We start from the raw sequence: 18,819 nt of genomic DNA, 5'->3' as shown, positions 1-18,819 counted from the left end.
CCAAATGCCAAATAACTTCTCTGTCAACTAACCTGGCACAATCATGCACATTTGCATTAGGCGCCTAGCAGACATCCCCAGTGTTAGCCTCGCTTAGGGGGAAACATTAGTGATCAGCTGGTAAAAATTCCCTCCTGAAGGATGATTCTTCCTCTCTCCCCCATCACAGAGTGTGTGCCATGATTGAGTAGTGTCTATAGACATACAAATGGTTCCAATGGTGCTAGAATCAGATGAATGTTTTCTGTAGGCACCTTTAGAGGCTCAGCTTTTTCAAAGTGACCTTCACCCCTGACAATTTAGATATCACCTTAAATACTGTACATTCACATCAGTCTGTGCCCTCAAGGAGCTTCCAATCGAAGGTCCCTAACTCACATGCATCCATACACGCACACACATACTGGGGCCCAATTTAGGAAGGAGCCAATTAAGCTATCAGCATGTCTTTAGAGTGTGGGTGGAAATCATGTTTCCCAGAGGAAACCCACACAGGGAGAACATGCAAATTCCATACATACATTGTCCTGACTGGCATTCAAACTAGGGACCCCAGCGCTGCAAGACAGAAGTGTTAACCACTCTCTTTACAAATAGTGTTTAATTGTGATAGTATGTGCAACATTAAATATCATACAGCAGGTGTAACGTTACAAGCAATATAAATAAGGTATTTTAATGTATATGTTAAGAAAGCATGTTATCTGATAAGTATGATTTATTATCTAGCAGAATAAATCTAAGTTATGCCTTATATACAGGAATAACATATCTCTGTAGGTCTCTAAACCACAGAATGTAAGGAATTTAGCTGTCTACTTTGATTTATGATCCACAGATGTAAGACTGATCAAATTAATACACGGTAGCATATTGGTTTCCTTTGTATAGATTAGCCTACTCTATTGTGCTCACATAACAATAGAAATCTTATACTAAACAACAAAGCTAGTTTAGATTCACATTACAGTTCAGGCTTTGCTTAATAATACAGTATATATTCAGGTAAGGTATGCGACCAATGGAATAGCCTTCTGGAACATAAATGTTATAAATCTTAATGGAATATAGCAAAGCAATAACTGAAGAATTATGTTCTCCTTACAGGGTGCTCGTGGTAATGATGGTCTGCCAGGTCCCGCCGGTCCACCAGTAAGTAATGTTTTGTAATATTTTATTTAGATTCCATAATTATTTTAGACAGGGCTTTTTTTTTCTTCAGCAGGAACGTGGGGGAAAGCAGCTAAGACACCTCCAGCACTGACTGTATCTAATGGCAAGGGGTGCTGGGGTGTGCTGGAGGGTCCATTGATGCTGGCTGCTGGAGTATCTATTGTTACTTGGGGGATCTATTGCTGAGGGATGGGTCTATTGTTGCTAGGGGAATCTTATGTTGCTTGGGGGTCCATTGTTTCTGTGAGGGATCAACTGTTCAGAGAGGGGTCTATTGTTGCTGGCTGCTGGAAGATCTATTAATGCTGGCTGTTGGGAGATCTATTGTTGCTGGTGGGGAGTCTATTGTTCCAGGGGTGAATCTGTTTTTGTTAGGGTGTATTCTGTTGCAGGGGTCTGTTGTTTCTGGAAGGGGGGGGCTCTATTGTTGTTAGGGGATCTATTGTGGCTTGGGGGGCTATTTTACTGTTTTTTAAATTATCCCTAACAAACTCCATACAAATTACTTAGCACTGCAAAATGATACTTGGTTTTGTTTTCTCTAAAAGGAGCAGTACTGGGAAGGGGGTAGAGGCTGGAACCAAGGGACAGTGCTCGGAGGTGGGTAGGGGGTGGAGACAAGGGGTAACTTGGAAGAAGGAGTACCTGCATCTATTCTCTGAGAAGAAAAAGCCCTGGTTTTAGATATTAATTTATTTAGTATATTTGTTTGTTTAGATTTTTTGTATATTTTCTAACACTGTTTAGATAGGTACCTTTCCATGTAGTAACATAAAGGGTCCCCAGCTCAAAGTTAACAGCAGTGAAACCCTACTCCAGTTATAAAGACTGAAGACCATAACAATATGATTCTCATAAAAAATAATTAGGATGGAGTTATTAAAGAAATAGGTAATGTTCATGTGGTTTAGTGAATCAAGTGAAGCTATGTTCAAGCCAAGCCAAGCCAATCATCAAATCATATGCAAGGAAAAATCCATTTTTTTTAAATCCCTGGCACATATTTGGGTATTCTTAGTGAACATAGCTGAAGTTTATTCACTCTGCTAAGTGAATATTCTCTAGTCATCCACATGCAGTTATACCAGAGTTCACCAGCAGGTGGCGCTGTAGATCTCAGTGCTGAGAAATCCTAAGCTGTATGGGAAAGCTTTACTGTGCTGCAAAACAGAGATATCCCAAACAGATTAGCAACAGATAATCCCCTTGTGTGATTGACTGTGACAATTTAAGTATGCAATATTTTTATTGGTGTATGGCAACTAATAATACGCTTTACAAAATGAATGAAAATGTTTTCTTTGGAATCTCCCAGCATGCTGGAACATTTCTACTATCCAAATGCCAAAGTTGCCTAGCCAAAAAAAATTTCATCTGATCAATAGAAAAACAAAATAGGGGTAGGAGTCAGAGCCACTTTAGCAACAATGACAATGCATGCAATCTCTGAATTTTCCTTAACCGATCATCTATTAGATTTCACCCAAGACTTACCTAGTGTTGGATCTAAAGTAGACTTGGATCTTAGAAAGTAACCAAATAATTATTGGTGTTTAAATCAGTAATAATTGAGAACAGTTTGAGGGAGGGGAAGTAGTGTTTAGAAGTGGCACATATTTGTCTGATACAATGGGTACAATGTATGTGAACTGTATTGCAGAAGTCTCATTTCCTCTCCAGCTGTAAAAATACTTAGGGCTAAACAGTTTTAAGATTTGTCTGCCGGCTCGGAATCACAGCTTGTCTTTGTTTACAGGGACCTGTTGGCCCAGCTGGAGCTCCCGGATTCCCAGGTGCCCCTGGCTCCAAGGTATGTGTTAAGTTACAGCAATTTGTCTGCAGCCACTCAACAATGACATGTAGATGTGCTGAAAACCAGACAGACAATGAAGGAGACCAGACAGAATACATTCTTTACAAGTGGATACATTGAAACAATGGGAAAAGTGCCATAGGCCTAAGCTGATTGGCTGTCATTATTTTATTGATGTTTTCCCAATATGTAAAATGGAAGCAATAGAGATCAATGCTGTGATGATTGGAATGTTTGAGCTGTTATGTCACTGAATGCAGACAGTGAAAGTTTGGGCAAACACATGCATCAGAAACATACATAATACTACATAAATCATAAATATCATGGGGGAAATGTTCTCATTACCACTCCCCCATTCTTTATACATCATAAATAATAAATACTATAGGGATATATTATCATTACTCCTCCCCCATCCTTGGTACTTTATAAATGATAAATACTATAGGAAAATACTATCATTCCCCATCCCCTATACCAGGGATATGCAATTAGCGGACCTCCAGCTGTTGCAGAACTACAAATCCCATGAGGCATAGTAAGACTCTGGCATAGTAAGACTCTGGCAGCCACAAGCATGACACCCAGAGGCAGAGGCATGATGGGACGTAGTTTTGCAACAGCTGGAGGTCCGCTAATTGCATATCCCTGCCCTATACTTTATAAATTATAACTTCATTAGTGAAATATTGTTAACCCCTCCCCTCCCCCTTCTATTTTATAAATGCTAAATTCAATAGAGAAAAATTATCATTACTCCCTTTTATACGTCATAAATAATAAATACCATAAGGAAATATTATCATTACCCTCTCTCCTTTTTATACTTCATGAATGATATATTTCATATGGAAATATTATAATTACCACCCAACCTACCCCCCTTTATACTTCATAAATGATACATTTGCTAAGAAAATATTATCATTACTCCATCCTCCCTTTATACTTTATACATGATAAATACCATAAGGATATATTATCATTACCCTCTTCCCCTTTCATACTTCATAAATGATCAATTTGATATGAAAATAATATCATTACCACCCATCCTCCCCCCTTTATACTTCATAAATTATAAATATGATATGGAAATATTATAATTACCAACCAACATACCCCACTTTATACTTCATGAATGATGCATTCGATAGGGAAATATTATCATTCCCTATCCCTTATACTTCATAAATTTTAACTTAGATAGTGAAATATCATTAACCCCTCCCCCTTCCATTTTTTTAAAATGCTAAATTCAATAGAGAAAAATTATCATTGCCCCAGTTTATACTTCATAAATGATAAATACCATAAGGAAAAATTATTACCCTCTCCCCTTTTTATACTTCATAAATGATAAATTTGATATGGAAATATTATAATTACCACCCAACCTCCCCCCCTTTATACTTCATAAATGATACATTTGATAGGGAAATATTATCATTCCCAATCCCTTATACTTAATTATAATATTTATAGAAATATTATAATTACCACCCAACTTACCCCACTTAATACTTCATAAATGATACATTCGATAGGGAAATATTATCATTAGTCTCTCCTCTTTTTATACTTCATACATGATAAGTACCATAAGCAAATATTATCATTACCCTCTTCCCTCTTTATACTTCATAAATGATCAGTTTGATATGGAAATATTATAATTACCAACCAACCTACCCTGCTTTATACTTCATAAATGATAAATTCAGTGGGGAAATATTTTCATTACTCCCTCCTCCTTTTATGCTTCATAAATGATAAATCATAGGGAAATATTATCATTGCCTCCTCGACCCTTTATACTTCAGAAATGATAAATTTGATATGGAAAATATGTAATTACCACACCACCTACCCTCCTTCATACTTCATAAATGATACATTTAATAGGGAAATATTAGCATTGGTCTACGTTCACATGGGTCTAAAACTTTTACTGATCTTATTACATTTTTTTTCTAGCGCAAAAGTTCCTGTGTAATGATCACTAAATAGTTGTGTAAAATTTATAAATGATGTTTGATAGGGAAATATATATCATTTATAAATAATACCTTCAACATACTTGTAGACAAATAGGCAAATCATTTAGATAACGGTTACATTTCTTAAAGAGGACCATGCACCAAAAACCACAAGACCTGCTTAATTACTGAGCTTCCTCCCCCAATGCCAAAAAGCTGCAATATATAACTAAAAAAATCTCCGTAGGGAAAAAAATGTAATAAATATACTTACATTGTCCTGGCTTCCACCTGAGGCAGCTAGGCAAGCTGATGTCATTCTCCTCATGGCAAGTTCTTAAAGTGGAGCTTTAGTCAGAAAATTAAGCGTTGCTAGATCACTTCAAGGGGGCCCCTTTTGCAGGTATAGCTATGTAAAACATTAAAAATAAGTGCCTATACTGTTTAAAATCCAGTAATACTGTCTCACCTGCTTTGCACATGCTCAATTGCTTTCTATTTTTAGGCACTGTGCCAAATTTGTAGAGGCCAATCTGCTGACAACCTAAAGATTTACTGTTGTTCAGGTGCTATGGGCATCAGCAAAATGGCAACCTCCAGCAAAAAGAAACAGGAACAATGCTGGAGGCAAATTACAGAGCACACTAATTTTGGTAGCATATGTATTAATGTATAACGTATAATGTTCCTTGCTAAAGAACATTATTTGAATCAAGTTGTCATGGGTAACATTCCTTTTTAAGGAATGCTGAATAGCCCAATGCTATGAGAACACACTCCAACGCGGTGTTTGAGCATCATCTCGCAGGATCTGAGTTACTGAGTCTTCCCTGAGATTTCATCTGAATGGTCATGACATTGTCCCATACAGTACAGAAGCCAGGGGAAAACAAAGTAAATAGGTTAATGAATGGACCTTGCTTGTAGTGCAAGGTGTGTTTTAAAGGGAATCTGTGAGGACAAGTATATAGGGCCTGCCATTGCTGACCTTCTCATAAGAGCATCAGTTTCCTGGCTGGTTTCTAAACTTTCTATATCATTAACCCAGAACAAGCACACAGATAAAAAAACAAATCAGAATTACTAACCTGCATACTAGTTGAAGGTCAGTGTGTCAGAAAGTAATGAAGCAGTTGGGACAATGTAAAAACCAAGCAATTTGCATTCCAAGAAAAAGAGGTCAACATGGCAGCCTCCATAATTCTTCAACACAGTTTCCTTTAAATAGGAAAGATTGTTTGATTGGCCTTTGAGTGCCACATTCCCAATTCAAAATATTCAAATGGCAGGTATGGCAGGATTTTAACAGCACAAGTTCATATATAGTTAAAATATAAGGTTTATTGTAAAAATAAATTTTCTAAAAGATGACGAACATTTACATATAACCTTTTGCACAATCACCCTAGTTAAAAAATGCTAACTTTTATCCAGTGATATGTCTGAGCATTATGTGTCTTATGTTAAATTTCTCCGCAAAACTCGACGCATTTCTTGGACTTTGGTCCATTTCATCAGGAGCTTATTAGTGTACTTCACTGGATAGGGCTGGGTGCAGGGATGGCCAAACCGAAACCCCATTGGAGAAATGAAATGCAGGGGGATCCACATGGAAATATAATATATGTAGGAAATGTATGAATTGTTTTTATGGTATGTGGTTTACATAAAGTATAGTATCTGATGCATGATGGCGTATGCTAAAAGGGTTTTCATTAATCAACTTAACGTGTCATTAAAAGGCCATTTAATCATCCATAGGTTTTTAAAGAAGCATGTGTTCCTAGTATAGAAGTACAATCTAGGGTTGTCACATCATTCCTTTAATCCAGGACACACATTAATTACACAGGTTCTGTGGCTGATTAAGGTGGTAATTAAACTCACTTGGTGCCCTATCTGCATTAAATCAGCCTTAGAACCTGTGTAATTAATATGTGTCATGGATTAAAGGGATGATGTGGCAACCCTAGTACAACCTGTGTGAATTCCCCCAGCAGCATTTTTCTTTTTGAAGCTGCCAGCTAGTTAGCAATACCCAGTAATGATAGGATATTACTAGAGGAAGTAGACATTTTCTAGCTTGGACAAGTATTATAAATTCGGATTGGAATGTAATTGAATTCACCAGTCATTGGTTTAGCCAGCAACATGGCTGCCCTTCAGTGCACATGTATGATTTAAATATATGTAAAATGACAACTAAGTCATTGCACTAGCAGTATGCAAAAAGTCACCAATATACAGAGCAATGCACATTCTCGCCATTGGAGGGCAGACTTGCAAAATGTCATGTTCAGAGGATGTGGCTTGTTCAGTTAGTTTATAGCATTTCAGGGTAGTTTATAGAGTTATTACTTAATCCCACATTAATAGAGGTCATTTAACGACACTTTATTTTATATTTAGTTGTTTTGTTTACTGTTATGAATGCTTTGGTGCTGTCTGGGAATTTCCTTTAGTTGCATTACGTTGTATTTAATGCATGTGAGACCAAAACACTTCCTTTAATGATTGTGCCTTGACCTTACACCTGGTCAGTTCATGGTGGACAAATTCTTCTCTAAGCACTTAAAAGGATTAGAGCAGAGCAATAGGGGGCCAAGAGGTTCAAACTAAGGACAAAAAAAAGAGAGCACAATGAAGTTGGGGAACACATTGCCACAAGCTCCTCCAAGTGTTCAGAGAACTTCAATAGGAATCTCTGTTATTTTTGGTCTCAAGTTTATATTCCCAGGAGTCTCGGTTCATGGGTAACCATAGTAACCAGACAGCAGTGGGGTCTGGCCTGGAATTCCTATAAACAAGGCTCTTTGTCTAAGGAGACAGAGAAGAAAGCATCAGTGCATGAATAAAACAATGATCCCAACAAACTAAGGTCACACAGCTTCAGGAGTCACGTAGATGTTTAACTAAAAGGATGCAAATATTTCTGCAGAAAGATTATTTCTATCTGCATTAGGGAATTTTTCTTTAAAATGTACAATGATATACAATGATCACTGCAAGAAGCATACAACTGAGAACAAACTAGGCAAAAATGTTCCGTGTACCACCCATCCTAATCGCAATATAAACTCTGCCTGATTTTATTAATTATTAATATTCTGTACCTCTGTGGGCCTCATACATAAAAGTACCTTAAAGAATATTATTAATATTCAGGATTTATATAGCACCAACAGTTTGCACAGTGCCTTACTAAATTAAGGGAGACAGTATAGTTACAATGCAAGCTAATACAGGAGGGAACAAAGGGCATTGCTTGTAAGAACTTCTAAAGGAATAGTTCCAAATGAAAGGCAAAGTAATATTACTCACTCAGATTGAATGAAGAAGCTCATGTATACTTCTCTAAAATTATTGACATAAATTACAGGTAGATATTCCAGGGTAGGCCTTAAAAGGCACCAGGGAGTATAGATCTACTTTCTGGTCATCTGCTGCAGTAGTAGAGTCTTGTACTATATTAGCCATTGATTCATGTGGAAAGCAGTTAAGAGGTTAAGCAATGCCCTTTATTAGCTTTAAAAGTTTAGCTTTAACGTTTTTTTGTCCAGCCAAAGCTTTTACCGTTTACCGTTTACTGATTACCGTTTGGTTTTTAGCGCTATCTGTGCCTCTTTTCCAAATGTTCCCTTACTCCTGTCTGGTGAAACCATGGTCACCATGACAATAAGGGCCTGTGTCAGGGGGCTTTTGTTTGCTTCAAGCAGGTTTTGCATATCCATACAAGTCAAGGGGAATGCAAGACCCACTTAAAGCTGGTCAGATACAAGTCAGAAGGAGGTCAACTGCAGGACAAATATACCTATCACTGAAATCTTAATGATCTCAAAAGCATCTCAAGCTCATGTCAAACCAATGCCTTCAACACAAGTACAAAGTCTGTGAATGCATACCTTTAGTGTGGGGTAGTCTCTAAAATGGATCCCATATAAAGGTAAAAACCTAATAGGGATTCTTATACTTCCCTGCTCTATTCAAAAATTAAAAAAAACGACGTTTTGGCTGGGCTTACACTTTGAGTTATTAAAGATGCACGCTTTCATAACTCATTAGGTTCATCCTCAGGTCTTTACCACAAAAGTCCTGCACATATTTATGTAAGATTACATGAATCTTTGGACATAGAAAAATGTTCACATAAATATGCACAAATTTATGCATCATCATCTGCACTTGCTGTGACCGAGATGTTGTTAACAACCATGGTCACAGTGATGTAGTTGCAAGCCCAGGACATTGACTTCCAGCAGTATCACTTTGGTACAAAGTCACCTAATACATTTAAAAAAACAAGTCATAAATGGGTTAAAAGAACAATACAGATTTTTCATTTAGAGACGTCAAGGGAACTGAAAATACTATAATGGTAAACTGAAAGAGCACTGTTCTAGGACTTCAAGGTGTAATACACCAAATGAGCCACTAGATGGAGAAGACATTCACTTTCCCACACTACAGAGCATATTAAACATAACACTGTAAGCATAACAAACCTTAAGTGGTCAGCCGCAAATCCCAACCACAAGATTAGTCTGGCTGTGTTAATATTTTTTTATTTCCGTATATTCAGATGTGAATGATATTCCTTTTCATTCACCCTTGTAACAGGAGAAAATGTTTTATTCTGATGTAATGCATTACTACAAATTTGATTCTTTTAGGAATGTAAATATAAATGAAACCCATTTAAAACTTTTACAGCCTGGTGAAGCAGATATTCATCTAAAACAATCATAACATATTACAGCAGAGCTAGCATAGCTATTTAATAAAAACTTGTCAATAAATAATCTATAACAAGCCTGAAAAATAATTGCATAATTAAAATAGAGTTACTAGGCTCGGCATACTCTTGGTATGGAATTAATATTCTTGATTCATATATACTTTTAGATTATTATTTTTTTAAACATTCATGTACACTAAAAGTACATATTTACTTATATCATAGGACCAAGGTATTTTTTACAAATATATATTTTTTATTATATTAATAATATTATTATCAGTCAACCAAATGCTACTGTCTGTATTTAGTCTTCTCCAAGTATTGAATCTCTTCACTATTATTTATATTATTTTAATATCCAGAGTATCAAAGTTATATTATGGATTGTATTAAATATTAATAATATCAATGAAGGATGTAATAAGATAATAACCAGTATTATCTATTTTTTTACAGGGTGAAGCTGGTCCCACTGGCGCTCGTGGTCCTGAGGGTGCTCAGGGTTCTCGTGGAGAGTCTGGAACACCTGGATCACCTGGACCTTCTGGTGCATCTGTAAGTGTTCAGTTGTTCATACTTAGGTATAGACAATATTATTGGCCTGTCATTTCCTACAGGTTCCTAAAGGTCTTAGTATTAAACAGACATATATACAGAGGTGTGCCTGAATACTTCTGTTTCCTTATGCAAAACCTTAATGGGGGTCCTACAAATTTCCTAATTTTTAAAAGCAACTACCTTTCATCAAACAATATAACAAAAGCCGCATCGTGAAAATGTCTTTTAATTAACAAGCATTATGGAAAAAAAAGGGAATATGGGAAGCACGTTGGACCCAGTGCAGAGTTTAAGGGGCTGCTGTTCTGCTGATTGCTGGTTCCTCTGCTGCCTCTGTTGTTATACTTCATATGGGTATTACTCCTAGCACTGAAATACCAGTTAGTAATCAGTTCATAAGGGGACATAAAGCAGGGTATGCCTGTATGTCATAATAAACATAGAATTTGATATCCATAGAAGCAAGGAGGCAAGAAATTCCCACGTCTAATTTTTATTACATATACTAAAGAAATAGGCCCCTACCACTTGTGTGATAATACTCCAGAATGCACTTCAAAATAGATGAAATAGCAATACTGAGAAACATTCACCACACCGACCTTCTATAAAGACATGTTTAAAAAAAGAGCTGATTAACAAACACTAGACACTAGACATGTGGTGTTAATGTGGTATATACTCCCAGAGCTAATATATTGATTTTAAAACATGTATACATATAATCAGAACCAGCCTGCACTTACAGTCTTTTGTTTATTGGTTTTCAAGTAATTAATGTAAGATTCTATTAATTAAACCGCTGCGTTTCCTTTATAGGGCAACCCTGGTACTGATGGTATCCCTGGAGCTAAAGGTTCAACTGTAAGTATCTCACACTATTTATGATGAGTAATGTGATTTATTTAGATAAATAGTAGTTATTCAAGAGATGTTCTTTTTAAATGATCATTAGTTGTCACTGTTTCATTCATTTTAGCATTTTTTTACAGTTATATAATATATTATAACTCTCTGTCCTGTAGGGTGCTCCTGGTATTGCTGGTGCTCCTGGTTTCCCCGGCCCACGTGGTCCTCCCGGGCCACAGGGTGCCACTGGCCCTCTTGGTCCCAAAGGTCAATCGGTAAGTCTACTATCTACACTAATGTCTTGGGCTTCTGACATTAAATATGACTGCTACTTATGCATACTGTCCTTATTTCTAGACTGTTATTAACAATACTTGATCATTTGTAATCCATAGGTACATTATCTAACAACAGGTCAGTATTATGGATCATGTAATAACTATTATTTTATTTCTGTTTATCTTAGGGTGACCCCGGTGTTGCAGGTTTTAAGGGTGAACAGGGTCCTAAGGGTGAACTTGTAAGTACCAAAATCTTAAATACTTTTTTCAATTTAAATGTCACATATTTCTAAGTTTACTTTGTATTTCCTTTTGTTTTTTGTGACACCCTCATAATAAAATGACTTAAATATCAGGTATATACAAAAACTCTGAATTGTAAAAACAGACTTTGTATTAAAGTTGAAATATGAGTTTCTATATATTTAAGCAAGGTATCCATCAATTACAAGCAAGCATTACATACCAACATTCCAGAGATAATTTGATTTAAAAGTTTATAAAGTCTTGCTATTGATTACTAGTTCAAAGTAAAATTGTTAGCATTTAGTTAATTTGAAACTATTCATAATACTAATTGTACTTTATCATTTACAATCTCAAAACTGTAAATATATAATTCTTGTAAATATACTATTATTAACGCTATCATTTTTCTGTAATATTTTACAAGAGGGTATACAGTAAGCCTAGTATAGCCAAGTATAGCCAAGTCACAGTACAACAGTTTGCATTGTGCATTAATGATGGGTCTGTCCGTTTAATTTTAGGGACCTTCAGGTCCTCAGGGTGCACCTGGTCCAGCTGGAGAAGAAGGTAAAAGAGGACCCCGTGGTGAGCCTGGCGCAGCTGGTCCTATTGGTCCTAATGGTGAAAGAGTAAGTTTAACTTACATTTAAAAATCATGAAGCTAAAAACTGTTCACACTATACCGGTTCACACTATAAGTTGCATGTGAATCATACAGAAACCGCACTGCATTCCTGTGCAATTCACATGCAGTTCAGTGCGGTGTGATTTGAGCCCATTCATTTTGAATGGGTTCAAATCGTACCGTATTGTACCAAAGAAGTGCAGGCACCTTTTTTGGAGCTGTACCGCAACCAGATTGCATAGTTGTTTTGTACCATGCAATCCAGTGCAGGCATACCGCACTGCGTTTGCTATGCATGCATCGGATCGCAAACATAGTGCGATTGCAATGCAGTGTGGGTAATGTGCAGGGATTGCTGCGTTTCCTGCACCGCATATGTGTGAACCTAGGCTAAGGGCCCAAAATGGATTACATCACACATACATAGGGTCATGTAAAAAAAATTAAGTACACTCCATGAAAATTTTAAATTGTTGACTTTTTCCACATAATTGCAAAGGCAAACAACTGATCTTCAGACAGTGCCTACAGCAGTGTTGCCAACCTACCAGATTGAAATTTACTGACAAGACACCCAAAACTTACTGGCACAGTCAAGTTCTTACTGGTATTTCCAACAGTTACAAAATGACAGTTTTACGTGAAAATTTCAGTATTTAGGCTACAAAGTACAAGTACAATATGCAATTAGCAATGTGATTTAAGGTAGATATTAAGGGGAAAAAAATTTTTCTTATTTTATTTTCGATACAGTGAGTAAGACGCTCAGGGACAGGTCAAGGACAGTCTCTCTCCACTTTAGGTGGTCCCTCCAGTCCACTCCAGCCCTTCCCTTGCTTATGTCCCGCAGACCCACGCGCAAGGTTCCAGCCACTCTGCTCGGCTCCCTTGCACCATGACATCACACAACATGCTCAGGCACCACCTCCGCCAGACCCAGGCCCCTCCGCTGACACCGCCCGAACACACTGTAGCAGGCTCCTGGATGGTCTCAGCTGGCTCTGGACTGGAACTGCGCATGTGCAGTTCCGAGTCAAGTGTCACAGCCATATTTTTAACTGGCAAAGTTTTCCTATTACTGGCATTTACTGGCAGGAGAAAAGTGCCCATTTTTTACTGGCTGCCAGTAAAAATACAGACGGTTGGCAACACTGGTGGCCTACAGGTAAAGGTGATGAACTTGATAAAAAAACACAGGGAAAATGTTCCTTTTCAGTAGATTATTTACAAAAATATCAATAGCTGTAATAGTGTAGTGTGGAAAAAGTAAGTGCACCATTGACATCAGATGCTGGTATGGTCCTCTTTAGCAGAAATAACTTCTAGTGGGTGTTTTACATAACTGAACACCAGTCGCTGACATCGACTCAGTGAAATTTTTGACTACATGCCTTGCAAGATGTTTGTAGGTTTCCTTGCATAAACTGCTGATTTTAAATTTCCCACAACATTTCAATGGGATTCAAATCAGGGTTTGGACAGTACCATAGACCAGTCTATAAACTGTCATTTCTACTGATTTGTTAGTGTGCTTTGGATTATTATTGTGTTAAAAGATCAATTTCTACTTTACTTTTTAGACAGATGGCCTCACATTCTTATCAAGCACACTATGATATGATGCAGACTTCATGGTTGACTTGATGGGGTTGGTTTACTAAATGCAAATAGGCTGTTCACTTTGCAAGGGAAATTTTCCCCAAAGCTTAGTAAATGTCACAAAAATTCACTTTGCAAAAAATACCATATTATGTGCATGGAAAAAAAAAAATGTTTTTGCTTGCACATGATTGGATGATGGAAGTCAGTAGACCTTCACCTCATTCACTAAGGTCTGGGGAAAATTCCCTTGCAAAGTGCAACTTCATTTGCAAAGGGAACTATCTATTTTCCTTTAGTAAATCAACCCTGCATGCTGCCCATTACCTGGAGCAGCAAAACAACCCAAACAATAACATTCTCACCACTATGCTTTACCGTTAGTATGAGGTTCTCCTCCTGAAATGCTGTCTTTGGTTTACCCTAAACATGTCTACTGTTACTGTGACCAAACAACTCAGATGCAGTACCTGATTGTAGATGGATGCACTTTGACATCAACTTTTGCAAGAGATACCTGCATATCCTATGATGAAACGTTGGTCTCTCTGGACTCTTTGCACAGCAAACATTCAGATCCTGGGCAAACCAGGCCTGGACAAATTAGCAGCCGGGGACACCACACATGTCAATAGCAAAGAGAACACCAAACCCTAGATGTGTGAGGTTAAAATAAGACAGGTTATACCTGCATACTCTCTAAGGAGATTCTAATTATTGTCACCTAATTTTGAACATCTAATTCTACTGCTGCCATAAGTGTTGGGATGTACTTACAGTACTTTTTTCAATATGACATATCTGCATATATATTAATTCATAATGAGAATGAGTACATGATATCAATTTTATGTCTCATTTATTCAAGTATATCACCTTTATCTGTAGTCACTGTTTGAAAGAAGATCTAATTTAGATATGATGAAAAAGCCAACAATTTCCATGGGGTGTTCTTATTTTTTCACATGACTGTATATATGAAGAAATGCATGGTTGAAAGCCAAGATAATTATTGGAAGAAAAAAATATGTGTATACCTAAGATAAGGATATCTTGAAAACTAAAATGAGATTTAGATATTACAGTCAATTGGGTTGTCTATTTAAAGTCAATGGGGTTGGCCATTTACTTAGCAAGGGAATTTTCACTTAACATAGCGAATGTGTGTGTTTTCAAAGACTTCAAAATTCAAGTATTTTAAAATGTTTCTAAGAAACTTTAAAGTGATTTTCCTGCTCAACAACTGTAACCCAATTGCTCTCTGTACAGTAAAACATATCAGCTGGGCAGTTTTGCTAAATAGAAACTCCCTTTGCTCTTGTTTATTTTTTTATATTTAATCAGCAAGTATGGCTGACCCTGCATACAGACAATCCCTAAATTATAACAGACTGGGAAAGCAAACATTTGGGCTATGTGCCTCATTAAAAAAAGAGGCACTTTGGTTGGCTGGTCTGGCTGGGTGCTTCCAGAAGAGGGCCAAAACGAGAGTCCAAAGCACTTACCATTTGTTTTATTACACTTTATTTTGTGGTCAACAGGAAAAGATGTTAAAAGGGCTGGTGTTTTGAGGGGAGGGTTGTTTTTTAAGCCCAACTTTTAAAGCAACCTATGAATGATGAAGGTAACATATTTTTGCTGCAACATAGGAGGAACTCCCAAACTCAGACATCTTGTTGTGTCTCTTATGTGTTTTGGGCTGGTATTGTTTGTCAAAAAGATATACTAAGTATTAGAAAAATGCATACATAGGTAAGCCCCCTAATCTGACATGAAATTTCAACAATTGTTCTGTTTTATTTTTATTGATAGGGTGCTCCTGGAAATCGTGGTTTCCCTGGTCAAGATGGGCTTGCTGGTCCCAAGGTGAGTGCAACAACAAAATAAGAAGACAAGAATAATATAGTTAGCTAGTTTTAGCTAGTTTAAATAAAGATATGACTTTTGTATTGAGATGCTACATAACCCTACAATGTTCAGTGGCATATTTTTGAACCAGAAGTAAAGTAGTAAAGTATTTATAATTCAGTTAAACAATTATTGTTTTGGCTAAACTTCCTAACACAAGGTTATTTGTGCTAATTGACAAGTTTCTTCTGTTTTAGGGTGCTCCTGGTGATCGCGGTGTCCCTGGCCTTGGTGGTCCAAAAGGAGCTAATGGTGACCCTGGTCGTCCAGGTGAACCTGGTCTCCCAGGTGCTAGAGTAAGTACAAATAAATTGGCAAGTTTGATATGGAATTAGGATAGTGGCCTCAGAAAACACTGGATAACATATTTCAAGAGTGGATGTTTGTGCCCTATACTGATGTGGTGGGTACAGTGATTCCAGTTGGGACACATGTCAGATAATTGGTGTGTTATGGGGAATAGGTAATAGAATATTCTGCTGAGAAAATTTCACTACCTAAAAATGATATGGAAGATAATGGCTATCATACACACCATAGTATCTTAGAGTATCAGGAAGTATTCCATTCTCCCTTATGACATGTCTCCTGAACTGGAGTCTGTTTTTATATAAAGCTCTTTGATAAATAAACAAAGAACTACAGTGTTCAGTTAGCCAATATTGTAAAACATAACCACTCCAAACCAACTTTCAAATCTAGGACTGTCATTGCAAAATTAATTGTATGTTGATGAGCATTTAATTTCCAATAGGGTCTTACTGGTCGCCCTGGTGATGCTGGTCCTCAAGGAAAAGTTGGTGCAACCGTAAGTATGTTTCACATCCTAATTTGATATAAAATGTGCTGAAATATCATTAATTAATATACACTTGTTTTATATTGAAGTTAATAAAAAACCCACCAGGCTGATGACTTGATGTTGTTGCTTCTAGGGTGCTGGTGGTGAGGATGGTCGTCCAGGACCTCCTGGCCCACAAGGTGCTCGTGGACAACCTGGTGTCATGGGTTTCCCCGGACCAAAGGGTGCTAATGTAAGAGACATCTACATATTTTTTTCAAATATATATATATATATGAGTATACTTATGTGGCCAATTAGTGAAAATGAATGTGGAGTGTAGGGGATTACAAGATTGTGCAGCAATATGTAGAATGGGTTTCCCCTGCGATTAGCATCTCGCTGCTTGACCATTGTTGCCACTAGCCTATTGTGTTTTGATAAAGAGAAACATGAAGATACTCTTTCAAGATTAAAAAAAAACTGGCACAATGACAGTTATACAAACCAGTGCAAAGGCCAGTGAAACCTTGAAGTAGATGTGCTGCCTGTAGCAAAAAATCAGCTTGGAGTTACTATTGGCAGTATCACTATGATTTTGTTGCTGCAGTTTTGTAAATGAAATGAGACAAAATTATATTCAATTGGAAACAGAGTAAATGCAACTATAGCTAAAGAAAATAAATTTGGAAGATATGATTTATTGCTTTTCAGTAGGGTAAATATGTAATACTGTATATAAAAAAAAATTCTGCGCTAGAACAAAATACAAAACATAAGCAGCAGTAAACAGTGCGACAACACTAAATAGACAATAAAAAATATTAAACCGCGCTAAGTATTAAATTGATGTAAATGATTGTTATGATGGAAATTTTCACTGCCACACATAAAAATATATATTGAAAAACGTTTTTTTTAAAAAAAAAACAAAACAAAAAAATCAAATGCTAATGAATAAAGGAAAGTCCACATATCTCCTGAGATGGGATCAATCACCAAATCACCAGAATAGATACCAGTCCAAAGATCAAAAAATTATAATGCCCTTACCAGAACTTCAATTAAAATGGATGGATGGCTAAAACCCAGCCAGGGCCTTTGGGATGGAAACCAATCTGTTCCGTCCGGTTGCAAGATGTAATTCCCTCAATGAATACAGGAAACAAAATGACACAAAAGACTGGCCATAGTGTAGTATCGTCAGATGTTAACATGAACATGCAGACATACCAACACCCTGGTGAGCACACAAAAAAAGGGAGGGGGGAGTGAAAAACCCACCACCGTGGCTGTAGATTGCGCTTACCGACTCACAGTGGTAACTAGGCTCTATATCATACTAGAAGCTGATCAATGGATGACAGAGAACGATTAATCCACCCGCTGTAGCCAGGAGTCCATGCCATCTGGTCTGTGTATCAGCCTTGAGGCTGATACACAGACACATAATACTGCATATGAATGTAATGTATCCTTGATTCCAGCAGGTAGCATACTTAAATCTTGAACTTCATATTTTCTGCACAGTGATTTATGTGTATGCTGTGGATAGCCTTAGTAGCCTACATTGTAAGTAGCAGGAGGTCAAATTACACCATCACAACCAAATCAGAGAAAGGACACTCCCTCTTTTTCTCAGCTAGTAGATATAGACTTAAATGGATGTTCATTTAGACAGGGGATGTGAACAAGTGAAAAGGAGGTGCTGGGCTTCCTTATTAGAAAGCCCATCATATCCTGCAAACTAAATCTCATGGGATCACCTTTTCTTAAAAGTTTAGTTGAAAAAAAAATAAAGATTCAATACAAAAAATATATAAAGAATGGTTTATTTTCTATGTCCCCAATGATAGCATCAATGATCTGGCACCTACCAGGAAGTAGATGTGTCCATGTTCATAATGAAATAATACAAAATAAAGGGACAATTCTCATGTTGTTGGTAGATGACATTTAAACTCACACATTTCATATTCTTATCATTGAAGACCATTGTTAATTGGCTAAATTTGCAGATTGTTTTTAAATTATTGTTTTTGACTGTTTTACTATTTCCTAACCTATATTATAAGGGATAATAAATCATTAAACTTACCTATCTGATATTATTTTCAAACAGGGTGAATCTGGCAAGCCTGGTGAAAAAGGATTGGTTGGTGCCCCTGGTCTAAGAGTAAGTACATATATTTCCTCAGGATATACCTTTTTATTTGTGATTTTTGAATTAGATTATTATTATTATTATACAGGATTTATATAG

The 18,819-nt window shown here is 36.8% G+C and overlaps 1 protein-coding gene across 2 annotated transcripts in view; it reads left to right on the top strand.

Moving 5' to 3' along the window:
• The window catches only part of COL2A1 (collagen type II alpha 1 chain), a 67,771-nt gene that overhangs the window by 22,467 nt on the left and 26,485 nt on the right, over positions 1–18,819 (top strand). For both annotated transcript variants that reach the window (XM_073613667.1, XM_073613666.1), the window contains 12 exons: positions 1,108–1,152; positions 2,930–2,983; positions 10,163–10,261; positions 11,084–11,128; positions 11,290–11,388; positions 11,580–11,633; positions 12,165–12,272; positions 15,680–15,733; positions 15,973–16,071; positions 16,530–16,583; positions 16,711–16,809; positions 18,679–18,732. In XM_073613667.1, the coding sequence (XP_073469768.1) occupies positions 1,108–1,152; positions 2,930–2,983; positions 10,163–10,261; positions 11,084–11,128; positions 11,290–11,388; positions 11,580–11,633; positions 12,165–12,272; positions 15,680–15,733; positions 15,973–16,071; positions 16,530–16,583; positions 16,711–16,809; positions 18,679–18,732 (864 nt within the window). The remainder of the gene's footprint in view (positions 1–1,107; positions 1,153–2,929; positions 2,984–10,162; positions 10,262–11,083; positions 11,129–11,289; positions 11,389–11,579; positions 11,634–12,164; positions 12,273–15,679; positions 15,734–15,972; positions 16,072–16,529; positions 16,584–16,710; positions 16,810–18,678; positions 18,733–18,819) is intronic.

This window comes from Aquarana catesbeiana, linkage group LG02, assembly GCF_042186555.1.
Source record: "Aquarana catesbeiana isolate 2022-GZ linkage group LG02, ASM4218655v1, whole genome shotgun sequence".
NCBI classification, from domain to species: Eukaryota; Metazoa; Chordata; class Amphibia; order Anura; family Ranidae; genus Aquarana; species Aquarana catesbeiana.
Note: the sequence above shows the minus strand (reverse complement) of the source record. Positions and strands in the feature narration are given on the sequence as shown.